We start from the raw sequence: 19147 nt of genomic DNA on the forward strand, positions 1-19147 counted from the left end.
TTCAACCTCAGAAATCTGAAGAGAAAAGAGAGACACCACTCAGGGTGCAGCATGGGATTTTCCTACAGACACAACTGCAGTTTCCTACCACCATTCTCAGATGAATCCTAACTAGTACTTCCAAATATCTCTTGTGTCTGATCCTGTTTAAAAAATGTATCACACCAGAGTGGTTCTTCGACAAGGCAGTAAAATCTTCCAGGGACTTAGGGTTTCTCCTCTTATCATCTTGGGGCAAAGGGCTCCTGTGAGTGATACCAAAATGTAAACACATAAGAAAGAAGGAATTACCTGTAGGTCCTGTCATCATAAAATACCCTGTTACAGAAGACAAACATTCAAGCCGCCTGTAATCTCATCTCACAAGAGATGAGCCAAGGGCAGAAGTGCTCCATATCCCCTTCCCTGTAGAAAAATAACATTAATCTCTCTGTGAATGGCTTCAATAAAGCAATGTCAAAGGAGGAGAAAAAAAAGTATCACTAGTAATAAGCATGATTTCTCAGACTATTCAGCCACAAAAATGAGAACTACGTAAGTCAGTACTTGCCTATATATGCACACTCACCCAAGCCAGGATACGCTGCTTTGCAGATAGCAAATGCAGTCCCCTCTCAATGACCTGGGGTGTGAGTAGGTGGAAGGCAGAGAACCTGGCTGACCAAAAGCCTGTGACAACCCAGGTGTCAGTGTGGTAGTCACATGAACCCTGTCATTGCTCCTCAGAAAGCTGCTCTGGTTCAGTCAGCAACAACAGGAATTCATGGGGATTTTTCCTTTGGCTTCCGCTGCCTGTTTACACTGACAGGAAGTGGAAGCCAAAGGAAAAAGCCCCATGAATTCCTGTTGCTCTTGACTATGAACCAGAGCAGGGAAAGAAATGGGCCTCACCCCTTCACTCACTTCACCCTCCCCCAGGCTTCATGCTGTTGGCACCTCAGTGCTGACCAGTGTGAAAGAGGCATCCCTGTATCTGTCTCTCCCCTCCATGGTGGGTGTCAGATGGGTCAGTAGCACCCAGGGCAGAATGGGCTCTCTTTCTCAGGTCTGCATCCCCAGTGGCTAACGTGACACCTAACCCCTGATTAAGCCCTCAAGAACTGTTTGTTGAATGAGTGAATTCATTCAGTGGAGTCAAAGAGCAGTTCTCAAAGAGGGTTCCAGATATGCTTTAAATGTTGAATGTTGACACTGTGAATGGAACAGCACTCACTTGGATGGATGTGTTTTATTGTGTTTATTTGGAAAAAAAAAAAAACAAAAAAAAAAAAACAATGTAGCTTTCCCTGTAATGGTGCCATAATGGGTCCTGCTGTCATAGATGTAGCAGGGGAGTCTGTGTCCTCTCAAGCACCGTTTCTCAGAACCAGCAGGTTCAGAGTGTCACATTGTAGACCAGCGTTGTGTAACAATAATTGAATAGGTATTTATGCTCTAAGGGTTTCTGAGTAAAGAAGAGGTCACAGATTAGTCCACATTTTGACCTCATTCAGAGGTAAGGTCTCTGGATCGCTGGAATACTGTGAGCAAGTGCCTGGCACAAGCACTTCACAGACCTTGGATGTGAAGAGGTGATAAGTAGGGAATAAGAATGTTATGTTTGGGTAAAGGGACACTAAGAAGAGTGTGCAAATGAGGCTTATATCAAAGAGCAACTCCTGATTCTCAGAGTTAGTTGGACTCTTACTACTTACCTCATGCATTCTAGGATGTGAAATGTTAAGAAGAAAAACTGTTTTTATTGAGCAGCTACTATGGACCAGATGGTGGATCATTCACTCAACATCTAATGTCACATGCTTCTCATAACAAAAACTGTGATACTCATAATTTAAGTGCATTGCTACCTCACTAGGATATAATCAGTCATGGTGAGTGTTTACTAAAGTACAGAGCAGACAGGAAAGGCCTGAGATAGAGCTGCCAGTTGTGCTAATAAGAGAGAGGGACCCAGCTGTGAGGTCCTAGCCAGCACAGTGGAAAAGGTGTCTACTGCTTTGACAGTTGGAGCCTCTGAAGGAACAGTAGTGAGAGTTGTTGTGGGCTGGTGTGTCACTGTGGTAGGATCATGATTGGGTGTGAGAGACCCATGCAGGCTGTGTTAGGGGTTCTGTCGACAAGAACCAGGACTTGCTGCTGAGCCAGGGCTCCAAGTGTAGTAGGACACCAACCAGGGACCCCATAGGGGACTGTCCACTCTGGAAGACTTGGGCACAAGGGAGGTACCAAATTAAATACCTAGCATGGGTATGCACCAGGCATCCGTGTGCAGACCTGTGGAAAGAGTAGGATACAAGGTCTTGGGACTCAGAAACTGCATGCAGGGTCAGGATTTGACCAGGCAAATCAGTCCCTCTATGTCATGGGTCTTTCCCTGAACAGCATTGGGATAGGCCTTAGGGACACCAAGTTGCATTTGTCCCATGCAGTCAACAGAGGCCTATAGTGTGGAGGGAACTGCTGAATAAAATGTAGCCAGTTTAATTGTAGCTTTTGTTTACTAAATCCCTTCCGAAGTGTAGCACAGAAATCACCGTCAGGCATCAGCAAAGCCACAGCAAAGCATCTCTCGGAATTTGATTCAACAAGCTTTTGAGCACCGGCCATGAGTCGGGCACCCAGTCTGTACCATAACTCTTTCTGCCCTCATTTCCTGGCCGATGCTCTGGATTTACTTTCTGGAAATACACCACATAGCATTGCCAGCCCGGCTGAAGGGTCCTCATAGAGCCTCCCTGAGCTTCCAAGCCGTGTACCCATTCACCTCCCTGGTTCATTTTCCTCACAGGACTGATCACTGTTGGGAATATTTTGTGTGTCTGTCAGGGTGCTTGCTTAATGTGAGTCTCTAGAATGTAGGTTCTGTGGGAGCCGTGACTTTGCCGTGTTCACCACTACATGCTACTCAGTAGGTTCTAAGTCCATATTTGTTGAATGAATAAGCTTTTAGGTACCTTAGAAAAGTCTATTTAAATCAAAGCCTAATGTCTATTTATGAGATTAAAATCCTGAAAATATCTTAAATTGTCTACCAGTAGAAAGATGGGTAAGTTAGCAATCAGCAGGAATGTTGTATTGTTTTTAAAATGATAGCGTAGAAAATTTATAATATGAAAATACTTACACAGTTTTATTATATGAGCACAGTTATTTAAATCAGGGTTTAAATAACTATATGAGCACAGTTATTTAAATCTCAACCTCAGCACAGTTAACATTTTGGGCCAGATAATTCTTTGCTGTGGGGGTATCCTGTGCACTGTATGATATTTAGCAGCATTGCTGGTGACCCAGTAATGCCAGTAGCACCCACTCCTCACAGTTACGACAATCAAAAGTCTCTCCAGACATTATCACTGTTGTTGGGGGTGGGGGTGGGGGGCAAAATAGCTCCTATATGAGAATCACCAACCTATTCATTGTGAAATTGTAGTGAGAAAAAAAAATGGAAATAGTTAATACTCAATGATAGAAAAATTGCTAAATTTTCGAGCCTCCGTCTAATGGCATGCAAATAAATCAACCTGAAAAATTATATATTGAAGGAAAACACCGGAAGGAAATCCATGAAACTTAACAACTGCTGCCTTTTGGATTTTGCCAGCAGCCCTTGGGTAGAATGTGTCTTTTCATCACCATTTCCCAAAATGTTTCAACAGATGGAAAAGAAAAAGCAAGAGAACAAAATGAGAAGAGACCAGTTGAACGACCAGTACTTGGAGCTGTTAGAAAAGCAGAGGCTATACTTTAAGACTGTGAAAGAGTTCAAGGAGGTAAGAAGGTTGGGTAGCACGTTAAGGCTAATGTGAGGTATCACCTCAAGAGTAACCATTAAAAAACAGCAATTTTTTGGTTTTCTTCTGGTCTGTGAAGGGAAATAACAAGACAGAGGTGTGATCTAGCAGTAAAGTATGGCATCTAAGTAGCTGAAGATTGCATTTTTCTGTGGCCCATCTTGAGGTCTGGTTAAATGTTTCAAGACCTCACATCACTTTAGTTTTCCTAACACTTAGGAAGTACATTAAACTCACAAACAAAATGACTTCAATCCATATCAGGGGCCACCTGGAAACAGCATTTGTTGTGGATTCAGAAATAGTATCTTCCCTCCCGCCAATCTTAGGGCGGGGAGGGACCTCGAGAAGCCATGTGGAAAAAGAGAACTTCAAAATGTCACAGACTTGGATTCGAATCCTACATTTACTGCTTACCAGCTGTGTACTTTGGCAGTGACCTAATCCCTCCCAGCCTCAGTTTCCTTATTGGTGGGTCCCACTGGGTCAGATGAGACATATGAAACATACAGCACCACGCCTGGAACCTCCTAACACCCAACACTCAACCAAATTTTGTTTTTCCTTCCTGCATTTGGGCAGTTACTCTTCATTGTTCCAGAAAGAAAAGTGTCTGCCCTTGAGAGATTTTCCAAAAAGACTTCATTTTGTCCCTTGCTCAGGTCTCAGCAGCTTTATTTTAAGGGATTCCTTCTCCCTAACCTAAATCCATGTGGTTTCAGTGACTTTAGAGACTGCTGAAAATACAGCAGAGTTAAAGGTAGGTTGTATCCTGGTGTTTGGTCTGCAGAATAAAAAACGCGGTCTTTCTATGCTCATAATTTTGTTCTTATTTTAAGACTTTTCTTTTTTCCTTCTTCATCTTTGCCTTCTCTTCTACACCATTCCTTTTTTTGTGATTTAACTTCTGGAAGCCATATCCCATGGGCATTTCAGAATCTTATCTTTTCCAGTGTTCCAAATTCTAGACCCCTGGGCAGATGCCAGTACACCTCCCTCCCCTTAAGGAGCGTACGTTGTGGTGGGAGAGACTGATGACAGGCTAAGCACAAGTCATAACAAATAAGTAGTAACAGTTACAAACTTTGCCAGGTGAGGAGTCTGATTTAGGTGGTATGGTCAGGGAGGGCCCTCTAGGGTGAGCAGGATTTAGCTGTGGGTAGAAAGAGTTCTTCAGCCACAGCAGTGCAGGGATGGTGAGGGAGGGGCTGGGGCTCCAGTCTGGGAGTCCTTTGAGACTAGCACAGGCTGAAGCTGAGGTCCCAGAAGGGCCAGTGAACGAACTGGCAGGGAACAGTTAGGAACTTGCTGCCTGCCTCGGAGCTCCTCCTTCCGTTTAATCAAAATAACTCAGAAGAATTTTGTCTCAAATGTTGTTTGGAGACACTCTTTTGACAGTGTAGAAACAAAATGCAAGTAAGTTGTGGAGGATAAGTATAAGCTGTCAAAATCAAAGCAATTGAAAATGAAATGGAAAGGCTCATTCTCCTCCTGTAGGCTCTCAGGTGAGGACTTAGGATGACCTCCAAGGCACCAGTTCCTTCAGAGGTGTTAAGTGGCTTGGGTCTGGGTTCCCACGTGTGCTGGCAGTCATATGTCACACCAGACACAGAGGGTGGTTCCTTCACAGCCAGCTAAGACACCTACCAGGTTCTTGCCAGGCCTGCTTCCTTCAGTCCAAAGCAAGTAAGAAGAGGGAGAGGGGATGAAATATGTTCTTACATATTTCATAATAAAAGGACATGTTAAATGTGAGGTGAAATATATTTAAATGAAATATGTTCTTACATATTTCATTTAAATATATTTCACCTCACATTTAGCATGTCCTTTTATTTTTTGGTGTTAAAATTGTCTTTCTCTTAGAAAATAATGGTGATAGTGGGTAGTCCTTTTTTTTTTTTTTTTTTTTTTTTTTTTTTACTTGTTAAAAATTTAAAATTAACAACCACATGTCAGTGTTCCAGCATCTTAAACTTTCTCCCACAAGCTCCTGCGAGGTAATCTGGGGCCACCACAGGTGTTGAGGAGGAGGTGGTGATAGGGACTTGCTTGCTGCTCCGTAGGCTCTACCCCATATCTTCAGCCAGACTAGTTCTGCTGCTTTTCTGTTTTACATATTACAGTTCAATTTGGACTTTCATCCAGGGTGGAGCCTTCTCCCAGCACCCTCTGTTTTGCCTTCTCACCATCTACTCACTGAATTCCCACTGTATCCTGGCCCCGAGCACTTGTAATGTGTAATAATTATTCTTCATGGAAAACACAGTATTGTCTACAGTGTGTTTTTTTGCCACCTTAGCGGTTGCCTTTCTTGAGTTTTTGTTTACCCCACATTAAGTGGGCAACAGTGATGCACCATGGGCACCATTTAGGTACCAAGTCATGCCCTCATCCTGACAACCAGCCTCCTCTGGTTTCAGAAGCTTCTTGATTAGAGACATTGGGTTTTCTCTAAAACCCCGTTGACTTGCCCTGAGAGAGCTGATTAATTGTAAGTCTGCCAGGAAACAACACATACTCTGAAATCACCCTAATTGCAGTATTAAGTGAATACTTTGTTTCATGACTGTGGCTTAGGGAGCCACAGTTTCTCATCAGGCCATGAAACTAAGATTTAAATTCGATAGCACTGATGAATTCAAACCCTGCGTTTTTGTCAAGCTGGCTTTGGGTACATGACATTAAGTGAACTGAGCTGTCTGTCTGGCATCTAGTGGGCCTGGATAGAGTTTTCAGCAGGAAAGAGATGAAGTGATGAGATATTTTCCTTTTTCTTCTAGAAACAAATACCAAAAGCGCCTCTTTTATATTTGCTTTGAAGACACAGAGTATGATTCTGTAGGCTTACATACGAGGTGACAGTGTAGACTGTCTCTACCAAAAAGTACAAGCATTGCCTCAGCATGCTGTGACACACACAGTTCCCCGTGGTAGAGTTTTGATCCTTCAGGGTTGTTTTGGCCTCATTTAATAGGTGAGATGGGTGACAGTTGAAACTTATTTACTGTTTTATATTTTCATTATGGAAATCTTCAAAAATACACAAAGTAGAGAGCGTAGTATAACAATATAATAATGTAGCTCCCTGTTCCTGTTCCATCTCTTCTCCTCTATTTGTTTTAAGCTGGAGTCTTTTTTTCTCCGAGTACATCTCAATAATCCATTTTAAAAAGAAAACTTTCTTTTTTTTTTTTTTTGAGTCGGAGTTTCGCTCTTGTTACCCAGGCTGGAGTGCAATGGCGCAATCTCGGCTCACCGCAACCTCCACCTTCTGGGTTCAGGCAATTCTCCTGCCTCAGCCTCCTGAGTAGCTGGGATTACAGGCACGCGCCACCATGCCCAGCTAATTTTTTGTATTTTTAGTAGAGACAGGGTTTCACCATGTTGACCAGGATGATCTCGATCTCTTGACCTCGTTTCTTTTTTCTTTTTTTTTTTGAGACAGAGTTTTGCTCTTGTTGCCCAGACTGGAGTGCAATGGCATGATCTTGGGTCACTGCAATTGCTCTCATGCCTCAGCCTCCTGAGTAGCTGGGACTACAGAGGCCTGCCACCATGCCCAGCTAATTTTTGTATTTTTAGTAGAGATGGGGTTTCACTATGTTGGCCAGGTTGGTCTTGAACTCCTTACCTTGTAATCTGACAGCCTCAGCCCTCAAAGTGCTGGGATTACAGATGTGAGCCTCTGCACCCAGCCAACTTTCTTATTTTTTAAAAGAACAAATATAACCCAGCATCACCTTATTTCTGTCCACCCTCCACCCAACCCATGAACTGCCTGTCTCTCCCCAAAAAGGTGCTCAAGTGTCAGAACACCTTGCTTCTGACAGCCTCAAAGTATTCAGCCTTACTACCAAGGCAAGTACCCACCTGTTTCCTTGCCCCCTGAGCGAAAGATACTTCTGAATCCTGTAGATGAGCCATCACTAGTCTTAGCAAAACCAAGGTCACTGTGGTCATGCTGCCATCACACTGCCAGAAGATCATAGGGCTTCCCAAGAGCTGGGAGTACCTGACCCTGGCCAAGGGAGGTGGAAAAATGGACGGTGGTGGTTTTGAGTGCAGAGGGTTCAAGGGTGAAAGTTTTTCTCCCACAATAAATGGACCTCCAGGAAAACACAGCTCCTGGAGGGCTGACCAGTGCCAAGCCATGGGCCCAGTGAGCTCTACCTCTCCAGACCCTTTCTGTTACTACTTTTATCTCCCAATTTAAAAGCAGTGCTCCTTGTGACCCTGCCCAGAGACTGGGCTCAGGGTTATCGGAGGTTTGCTAGCAGATGGAGGTATCTGGAGGTGCTAAGGCCAGTTGAACAAGGGCAGAAGGCGCGGTTAGAAGCTTTTGAAGATGACCCCAGAAGGGAACATGAAATTATGCAGAGGTGACTTGTGCCACTGGATGTCAGATTCTACAGGCAGGGGCTGGGACAGTGACCAATCTCCTTCAATGATAACCTGCAGTACACACCATTGATTTCATATACCTTAGTTTTAAGGAAGGGCAGGTTATTTCTTGATGAATATCTCTATTTTCTGAATTTCCTCTTAAAGACAAGAATATTCGTAGCCTTCACTGTTGTTAGAACTTCTGTACATGTTTTGCCTGCTATGTAAACTAGGGCTGCCTTTTATCTCTTTTTAGGCTGCTGTCTCCAAAGCCTTCCTTCACTTCCTCACCACAGTAGGCCAAGACTGGCAGATAAGCATGCTTTCTGCTTCTTTCCCCTTGAGGTTTCATAGACTTCATGAAGTGTTTTGGAATGACAGTGCCTGTCCTTGCATTTCATTCTCAGTCTGACAGCTTAGAAATGGAGCATCATTATAGCTATTTTAATGTTGAAGTCAGTAGGTCATCAGGAAGCTTTACCATGCTGGCAGCAGCATGCCAAGAGACAGGGTCAGCCAGGAGGTATCTCCCATGGGGATATGAGAAGAGCATTAAGACCTTCTTGCCCTCACATGGGTGCTAACATAGTCACCACTCTCTTTACTACTTCCCCTCCAGGAGGGCCGCAAGAATGAGATGCTGCTATCCAAGGTGAAAGCCAAGGCCTCCTGAATATCCCCAGCGGTGGTGTATGTCATTGATTTTATTTTTAAGCACCGTATATCAACTACAAGATCATGAGATGGTTCTGAAAGCAACAGTAGAAAGATGCAAGTGTAATGGTTTCAACAACCTGGATGTTTTCTTTCTCCTCTGCTTCCATTCATCTCTGTTGGCTGCTGTTGATGGAATCAAAGAGTATAAACACATGGCTTGGATAACACCCGTCATCCTATGAAGAATGTGGGCGGTACTTGTTCTCTGTTAATTCAACTTTTATGTCTCCAGTAACATTGCACTTTTGAAGGTACCTGTATTTGTATGGACTCTGAATAAAGAAGAATTCATTTGTTTAGCAAGTAGTAATTGAGCACCCACCAGGAATTAAGCACTGAGGAAGATTCAGAGACGTGTGAAACACAGTTCCTGCCACACAGGCATCCAGCAGGTGGCCCAGAGAGGCAGATACAGCCCGCTTGACCATAGAGCTGGGCCATCTGAGGTGTTTTTCAGTAAACAAAAGGCATTTAACTGAATGATCAGCCCAGGTAGTGGTCACTTGGGCTTTTCACCTACAATGGCACCTTTTGTTCCCAGCTCCTCCAGGTGCCAGCCAGCAGGCTTGGTGACATAGCAACTGGAATGAAAATTCGATGTCGTTGGTTTAATTTTTATATGTTACGCAAGTTTATATCTCAGAAAATTGAAAACAGACCTTATGCTGAGGACACTTCAATAAAAATTACACCTTCCCCTGCCCCAGTGTTCATTTGAGTCACAGCATGCAGAGGGGCTGTGCACCCCCTCATTGAAGGCACAGTCCATGAGGCTACACTGCATATGGGTCATGATCTGATCCAGGAGACAGATGGACACTGCTCCCTGCACTCAGGGCAAGTAGGGTGTCAGGAAGAGCAATGGGGTTTGCAGCAATCCAGGGAAATTTCCTGGAGGAGGCAGCATTTGGGCCCAATCTAAAGGGAGAATTGGATGTTGATAGGCAGCAGTAAGGCTGTTTTAAATGAAAATACACTATAATTGAAAACCCAAGAGGGTGCAGAGGAGTGCAAGGCATGCATTTTGGGAAAGGAGTGGATAAGCCAGTCTCTGCAAGAGGCTTCAGAGACCCATCTGGGAAGTAGGGCTGAGACTAGGCTTTGGAAGGTCTTGAAGGGCGGTTGAGGGGTTGACTTTAATCCTTGGAAATGACCAGTGCAGATCAAATACAGCTTCTGCTGCCCTGGACCTCAGGAGTTTGGTAACGCAGTCATATTCAGTACGTTTGTGCTCCATTCTGCATAAATCTTGCAAACATACCAGGTGGCAAGTTTGGACAGTAACACAAAAGCTTAAACATGTCAACCAAGTGGGGCATTCAGCGGCCACAGAAGTGTGTTCATTTTTAGTTCCCTAATGGATGTGATTAAGCAGGGCTGCTGTGTACAGATTTAAAAACACACACACGTGTTCGATTAAAAACAGCCGTTGGTTTCAGTGCCAGGGCCAGCACGGCCTGCCTGAGCCAGGCAGAAGCAGTAGCTTCCAAATCGAAACTGCCACGTATGGGTGCTTCCTGGGCCATGTGCAGCTCCGCCTCAGCTGGTCCCTGAGCTATGGTCATGTGGGGGTTTTGAAGGGCTCAGTGAAGTTGAAGCAAGTAATTGCAAAAGAACAGGTGGCACTTTGAGGGCAGGGGAAGGAGACAAGTTTGTGTTTGAACTCATTTCAATCAGGGAAACATCTGTGTTATCTTGTTAGGAATCTTACAGGCCCACCCCTGGCTAACTGAACTTTATAAGCAGTTAGGGCAGTTATTTGAATATTTGTCCACAGGTGGTAGGGAGGCAGATGACATTCTGTGGTTACTGGAGTCCACCTCTGTGCTGATGGGGAAACTGTGGCATGATTAATCCAAAGCAACCAGTAATTCTTTTTGAAAGTGCAGGCATTTATTTTGAGCTGTATTTCACAGGTGTTTCATTTGATTTGGTTTTGGTGTACAGAGGTCTCCATAGATCTCTATTCCTTTTTTTTTTTTTTTTTTTTTCCCACAAGGCCTACTACAGATAAATCAGTTTCTGTTGCCCAAATACACTTTAGACTACAAAAGTCAGTTTGAGAAATTCACACTTGCTGCAGACAACTCCCAGTGTGGACAGTGCCTTTCTGAGTAATTAGGATGTTATATGACTTTACAGTGAGGCCACACAGGCTAAGGGGAAGCCCCAAGGACGCTGATCATTTCAGAAGCCACCCAGACAGCCAGAAGGGGGCCTCCCAGGGCTGCGGCTCTCTGTGTGCCTAGATATAACGTGGCATTGTGCTCTAAGCCCACAGGCTTCTCCAGAGTTAAAAGGAAGCGAGAACATCCTTAAGTTACTTTTTTAAAATGTGCACTTCAGGAGGAACCAGGTTTCCCCAGGAAGGGACAGGCTCCCTGCTCAGTCAGCACAGGGAGTTGCTAGCGGGCAGCCTGCCCAGTGCCGTGGAATCTCTGCCAGCCTCTGGGTCAGGGGCTCCCTCCCACCACGTGCTTCTCATGGAGTACACGGGACTGCTCTGCTTTGAGGCGCAAGCATAGCTGTTGTGAGCAGGACAAGATTGGGTGATCAAGAGGTGTGTTGGGAGACACTGGGACATTTTTTGATGTCTTTGACCTGTGTTCCATCTCTGTTGGATGACTGGGGTTACCTACACCACCAGAGGGAGGTACAGAGTGTTAAAACAGTCGCCAGTCACACTAAGGGGTGTTTTAACAGAGGACAAATTCCAGTTTGTCAGGCATGTCTCTGTTAGAGTCTGGAGTTCATGGTTTTAATGGTTCTGGCTCGTAGCCCATACATACTTTGAAGATAGCTGGGTCCTGCCAGTGTCCGCTGAGTCTGTCAGCTGGGGGAGCGTTCTCTGACATCACTGAGTGCTTGGGACCTCCTGAAGCCTTGAGTAAAGGCTGGGGAAGGCCTTCAGACAGTCCTTTTACTACCTCACAAAGTGCCACGCCCGGGACCTCAGACCTCAGGGTTGTGACATTGATGTTGTCAGTCCCCAGTCACGTCTCTAGTGACCAAAGCAGACCTGCCTGAAAGGGCACTCCAGACAGTGAGCCCTGGTCATAACCTGTGCCCTCACATTTCTCCTGCCTCAGATGGTCTTTTTTGCCCACTTTTTAGGTGACTGATGATCACTCTAAAAGGGAGGTAGGCATCTAGCAGTAGCACAGTTACTTTGACTGTCACCCCTTGTTCTGAAGTGCAGAATGTTGGGTTGAAACACACATTAAGAAAGAACACTTTATGGAAGCACTTTATGATTTACTCATGGCCAGTGTTGGCCTCAAGGTAAAAGAACATCTTAATGCAGAACAGTACAACAAAGAGCCCCATAGGAAGGGGTACCATCATCTGTCCCCATGGTTGGGATTGCCAAGGAAAGTGCCTTGTTCCATGCATCTTCAGAATCCCCCACACCCTCTCTTGATCCTTTTCATGAAGTCCAGAGCATTCCTTCTATGACGGGCTGAAGATGCTTTGTAAAAGGCAATGCTATAATAGTGTTCCCTCTTCTCACAGTAACTGTGCAAAAATCCTGGGGGATTTGGTGCCTGATCTGCCACATACTTGACCACACAGGGAATACTGTGGATGTTCCACGCCAGTCTTACATCCGTTCCCCAAATGTGCCAAACTCATGCCTGCCCATGGCCATTGGCCCTGGGCAACAAAAGTAAGGGCCTTTCCTGTCCTACCACAGTCTCCCTAGCATCTGGCTCAGGGTAGATGACTGAATGGGAAATTCCGGTTGGATAAAACGGCTTTTCCAAATTGCAGCTTTGCATCTCTGTATTAGCAAAATTTAAACTTTCCTTTATGCATAGTTTGAGAACAGGTAAAATAGTTTTCACAACTTTAGAGGGTCTCTTAGAGTATGTTTGTTATACCAGAACCTTGAAGTTTGGGATGAAACAAGGTATCAGAGGTTTCTAATCTTTCAAAGGAATTACCTTTTACGATTGTTTTTTATTCCCCAAGAAGGGAAAAAGAGAGAGAGGGAACGACTACACTAATGTCAGAGATAAGGTATGTTTTGGCTCAAAACGTGTCATGAATCTCAAGGTAACTTGATGGGTAGAAGTGTCTCAGCCATATGAACCAAGAAGTGAGACCACAGTGCATGGCTGTGGGTGGCAGCACTGGATACAGTGTTGGCAGGAGTGTGACGTATAGGCGCTCCATGGGGGACAGCTGGACAGTGTCCATCAAAAGTGCAAAAGCTTAAGCTTTTTGAACCAGCAGTGCTACTCCTAAGAATTGTTCCTAGGTACAAGGGTTTTTGTTGAAACATTATTTGTAATAGCAAAAAGTTGGAGAGTGCCACCAATATAGGGGAGTGGTTAAATACATTATGGCCAGCTTAAACAATGGAATAGTTTGCAGAAGTTTAAAAGAATGGATCCTGTGTTTATGTACTACCATAGAATGATCCCTAAGACGCATGATTAAATGGGGAAAAAAGAAGCTCATGGTATCCTAATGTTTGGAGTGCAGAAAAATGTGTAGATGTGTGTGTGTGCATATGTTTTCACACAGATATATACATGTGTATATCATGTATCTGCCTACATAAGTCTAGGATATCTCTGGGAGGATACCCAGCAACCCGGCAGCCTGGTTGCCTCTGGGAAAAGGGGTGGGAATGACTTTTCAATGTACACCTTTTGTACCTTTTGAATTTTGTACCATGTACATGTATTATCTATTCAAAAATAAAGTTTCTAATTTTTAATTTTGTTCACATTTCTTAAAAAAATAATAGAACCAAAATGGAAGAAAATTCTGATTCACTAAATCTGCTTTCTTAAAGATAAAACCTTTGATTCAAAAGTAGTGAGACTCTTTCTTGGGTCTTGAGGCAGTGGGCCACGCAGAGGGTGCTGTCCTTCTCTCGTGGAACAGAATGGGGCAGTGAAGCAGAGGCTGCCTGTGCTCACACTCTCGGAGCATGTTGGGCAGGCAGAGAGAGAGATGGGGATGGGGAGGTGGACGGTGAAGTGACTAAGACCTGGGACAGACAGGTTGCTGCAGGGTTACCTTCGTCTCACAAGAATCACAGTGCAACCCTGGTCCTCTAATTTTTGGGGTGCAAAAGATAGGGATACCTCTGAGTCATGGTCCAAGGGGAGCTGTTAACATCCTCCAGAACCCATGGCCATCTTGTGTGGAAACCTGCTGTCGTTGATCCTTCCCCACTCCTTTTTTTTTTAAAAAAACAACGTAACTCTGATTTTGTCCAGCTCTGACGCGGCCCTGTGTTAGCCCCAGGAGAAAAACATGACATACCCAGCTGTTCCTGTCCGGGGAATCTCATTTCTGTTTGCCAAATGCTGGTTTGCGGATGGTCTAACCCAGCTATGACCAGTTTTGGGAAGACTGCTGAAACTTCTAGGAAAGACTTTCCTGCTGATCAGTAAGAGACACATTTGGAGAGCTTCACCCTTTCTTCCTGTGATAAGTTGTGGAGGAAGGACAAGACAGGGTTTGAGCAACTTCAGCCATCTTGAGACCATAAGAAGAGACATCCCAACATACTGAGGTTGGCAGAGGGGAAAGATGGAAAGAGCCTGGCTCTCTAAAGGCATGACGAGCCTCTGAACCTGCTGGGGCCCACCTGCTTCCATATTCTTGTTCCATGAGAAAAATGAACCTCTATTAGCTTGTGCATTCAACCAACAAATACTTGAGTTTCTTCTGTGTGTCAGGCCCTGAGAATATAGCAGTAAAAAAAGCAGCCAAAAGAACCTATCTTCCTGGAGCTACTCTCTCCAGTGAAAAAAAACATACAAACAAGATAAATATGTCGATATTGTCATGTGGTGTTTCAACATACTGGTTAAAGCAAGAAGGTGTAGCAGGAGTGTCTGGTTTGGTGGCAGTTGCAATTTTATATTGAGAAGTCAAGGAAGTCCTCACTCACTGACTAAAGAGGAAGTGAGTATAGAGATACTGTGTGAAGAAAATTCCAGTCAGTGGGGACAGCAAGTATAAAGGCCCTAAGGTAGGAGCATACCCAGCAAAGGGACCTGCGTGGGGAGCCACTAGAGGGTTTTGAGAAGGAAAATAATGTGATCTGGGTTCATTTTAATAGGCATCCCTACACTGGGTGCAGTGGCTTATGTCTGTAATCCCAGCATTTTGGGAGGCTGAAGAGGGCAGATCACTTGAGCCCAGGAGCTCAAGACAGCCTGGGCAATATGGTGAAGCCCCGTCTTTACTAAAAATACAAAAAATTAGCTAAGTGTGATGGAGCACACCTGTTGCTTCAGCTACTCGGGAGGCAAGGTGGGAGGATGGCTTGAGCCAGGCAAGTCGAGGCTGCAGGGAGCCGTGATCACACCACTACACTCCAGCCTGGGCAAGAGAGTGAGACTGTCTCAAAAGAAAAAAAAATGGGGGATCCCTCTGGAAGCTGTGTTGACTATGGGGAAGCCAGAGCAAAAAAAAGGGAGTCCAGGTAGGAGACCCCTGAAATAATCCAGATTAAAATATAACTGAAACAAAAGTTTTATGAGACAATACTTACCCTTTTAATACTACACACTGATTTTTCTCCTCTTTCAAAAATGCTGAGTATTGAAGTGCTGCTTTCCATCATCCCGCCATAGCAGATGCCTTGTCATGGCAGGTGGAATGTACTTCCCCTTGACTTTGGGATTTTGCTTGTCCTATGGGTTGTTAGCTTACTTAATACAAGTTTTGAAAGTATGCTTGCATGGTTGCCGTTCTCTCTTGAGAAGAACATAGTCTGTTGGCTTAAGGATAGGATGAAGGACAAACAGGGCAGCCTAGACGCAACCTGCAGCTTGAAGCCAAGCCCAGAAGAGCCCCGCCTAGATCGGTGAAATCCCAGCCAAGTCAGGCATATAATCAAGAAATAAAGACTTGCTACATACCACCAAGACTTCATAGTAATTGCACACGACTATTGAGAATGTAGCCGATTGAACCAACTACCAAATTGGTTTCATTCTAGGTTATGACCTGGAGTTGAAAAGATACCTCTGTATACCACGCAGGTGAAGGGCCAGAAGAGCAGCCTTCTCAGGATAGGACCTGCATGTGGAATAGACACTCACAGAGTACAGCCATTATCATAAGAATCCAATTCCCTCAGACAAGGCCGGGCATGGTAGCTCCTGCCTATAATCGCAGCACTTTGGGAAGCCAAAGTGGAGGATTGCTTGAGGCCAGGAGTTCAAGACCAGCCTGGGCAACATAGGAAGACTGTGTCTCTATACAAAGAGTTTTAAAAATTAAAAAAAAAAAAAAAAAAAAAAGGCTGGGCGCAGTGGCTCACACCGGTAATCCCAACATTTTGGGAGGCTAAGGCAAGTGGATCATGAGGTCAGGAGTTCGAAACCAACCTGGCCAATATTGTGAAACCTCATCTCTACTAAAAATAAAAAATTAGCCGGGCATAGTGGCATGCACCTGTAGTCTCAGCTACTCGGGAGAGTGAGGCAGAAGAATCACTTACTTGAACCAGGGAGGCGGAGGTTGCAGTGAACTGAGATTGTGCCACTACACTCCAGCCTGGGCAACAGAGGGAGACTCCATCTCCAAAAAATTAAAAAAATTCCTTCAGACGTGCTCAAAGAAACATGACCGTACTTAAAGGAAGAAAAGTAACATAATTCATGCATTATACATTACCAAATTAATAAAATAAAACTCTTCCATTAGCCACATCCATCCTACAGGCGTGGAATTTTGTGAAATTAAATTGTGACACCTTAATGATACCTTAGAAAATAAATCCACTCAAGGAAGAGATGAATTCCTCCAACAGCCCCCCAATTCCATCTTAGTCATGTTCTATAGGCAAAGGGACGGAGGCAGAACAGAGACATTACACTTACGAAGGATGTTCTGAGAATGTTAGTTGGAAACCAGATGTGTTTTTGTCAATAGAATTTCATTTTGTATACTCTGAATTAAAAGGAATCATAAGTGCATCCTTGCATAAAGTCAGTCATCAACTGATCCGTTTCAGGAATTCAACCTTTTAGTTATAGTGAGCAGTTGAAGAAGGCTTTACTGACTAGAGAAAAGTTTGAAGTCTAAAATGTCCAGCAGAAGTTGCCACCAAATTAGCAAGCAAATCGTTTTCTTTTAAAGGAAATCTAGATATAAATGTGATTCCTTCTGCCCGGATGCTCCCATAATGATAGGATGTTAAGTCAAAGCCCCTGCCAAATAAACACAGTAATAAAAGCACACTATCCAATGGCAAGAATAAACAAAAAAATTCTACAGATGTCTACCCAACCATACCCCGACCCTCCTTGAAACCTTCCTGGAATCCAACTAGAATAATGCAAGAGGATTCACTACATCAGGTGTAGTCTGCAAAGGTTCATGCAGATCTCCTGCCGCAAAATGCAAGCCACAGTTGAAACATGGAGTCTAGTCAGGTTTCTGTTAGGTTCCTTTCATCTTTCTCATGTTTGGATACAGGCAAACTTCAGTCCAAATACCTGTCGGCTGTGTACTTACTCACTGTGTGACCACGGGCAAGCTATTCACTCTCTTAGAATGTAGGACTATATTTACCTTATAGAGTGAATGCAGTAGTAAGTGATCATTTGTATATAAAATCCAGTATAACAGCTGTGCATGACTCGTGCTCAATAAACACTACTTTTAAAATTTATTCCAGAATGTGCATTTTATGAAGGGAGAGATGGGGAGATTATTCATACCCTCTATTATATTTCACTCAACAAGGGAAAATCTTCAGTAGACCCAAGCTTGAGCTCTGGCCCTTAAAAGATAATGATGGATAACTGAGTATATCATTTAACTGGTAACTACATACCTACCTGTTTCACCGCCTCCAGATTGTCAGTCACCTGCTTATTACTTTCTTCCCTGCCTTAATTCACGGGATGTGAGGTGGCTTGTAGGAAACAAGCAGAATGACAGTAAACTAAAAACTGAACATAAAATGCTGGGATAGGGAAATCTTAAATTGGAATTAGAGACTGGCTGGAAACATTATACACAAATAAGTAGGTTACTGGATTTTATATAAATTCCAGAGTAAAGGAATTTGGTTCTGTGCTTCTTCCTCATCAAAATGAAAATGGAAACACAGTCAATTAATAATTCTCATTATCATGAAAAGAAAACACACCTTCACAAAGAATGTAATAGGATGATTAAATACATCCTTATATGAGATGCATTGATGGGCTTTAAAAGAATGTTTCCTGTATCTCCTAACGAAAAAGAACAGAATTCTAAAACACAACTCCAAGAAGAGTGTTTAGAGTGCCATACTAATTACCTTCATGATGTCCCAATCTCTAGCAACAATGGAATGTATGGACCATGTATTCTTCCCAGACTCTTTCGGAATTCCTCCTTTTAACAGCATTGGCACCTGTCAGAGCTAGAATTGTATATAGCTTGAGGTTATACTGGTCCGTGATCCACAATTGCAAAAATATAAAGAGTTGAGAAAACAAGTGTTTGAAACTCATTTTACAATACAAATGATCTGATTCAGATGACTTAAATGACCTGCACTAATATGAGGCTATTTCTAGTCCTTTTCTTACGAGGTATACATTTACACATCTTACTGTGGAAATATTCCGGTATTGATGACACAGTGCTGTCCTAGGCCCAGTCAGGGGTGTTTTCTAACTTATCGACTAGAAGATACATCTCTAGAAATGATATCTTAGAAAATAAATACACAGGGAAGAGATGTATCTTCTGACTTATAGACTAGAAGATACATTTTCTAACTTATCGACTAGAAGATACATCTCTAGAAATGATACCTTAGAAAATAAATCCACAAGAAGAGATATATCTCTTCCCTGTGTGGATTTATTTTCTAAGGTCTCACTAAGCTGTCACAATTTAATTTCACAAAGTTCCAGGCTTGTAGGATGGTGTGGCTAATGGAAGAGTTTTATTAATTTGGTCATGTGTAATGCACAAATTATGCTACTTTTTTTCCTTTAAATATGGCCATGTTTCTTCAGGCATGTCTGAGGGAATTTTTTTAATTGTCTTATTGTTAATTTTTTAAAAAACTTTAGAAAGGCATATATAATGTATGTACATATATATGTATATATATATATATATATATATACACACACATACATACATATACACTATATGTGTGTGTGTGTGTGTGTGTGTGTGTGTGTGTATATATGCCCTTCTAAAGGCATGTATATAGTGTGTGTGTGTGTGTGTGTGTGTGTGTGTGTGTGTGTGTATGCCTTTCTAAA

General features: G+C 43.4%; 1 protein-coding gene across 8 annotated transcripts in view; it reads left to right on the plus strand.

Moving 5' to 3' along the window:
* Positions 1 to 19147, plus strand: part of CCDC93 (coiled-coil domain containing 93) — a 99118-nt gene that overhangs the window by 75716 nt on the left and 4255 nt on the right. For 5 of the 8 annotated variants that reach the window (XM_032250660.1, XM_032250661.1, XM_032250662.1 and 2 more), the window contains one exon: positions 3660 to 3773. In XM_032250660.1, coding sequence (XP_032106551.1) covers positions 3660 to 3773 — 114 coding nt within the window. Of the gene's footprint in view, positions 1 to 3659; positions 3774 to 8799; positions 13624 to 19147 lie in introns of those variants that run through there. The other 3 variants (XM_032250665.1, XM_032250666.1, XR_004260562.1) reach the window with 2 other exon arrangements.

Source organism: Sapajus apella, unplaced genomic scaffold (genome assembly GCF_009761245.1).
Source record: "Sapajus apella isolate SASKATOON/1434 unplaced genomic scaffold, GSC_monkey_1.0 scaffold72, whole genome shotgun sequence".
Taxonomy (NCBI): domain Eukaryota; kingdom Metazoa; phylum Chordata; class Mammalia; order Primates; family Cebidae; genus Sapajus; species Sapajus apella.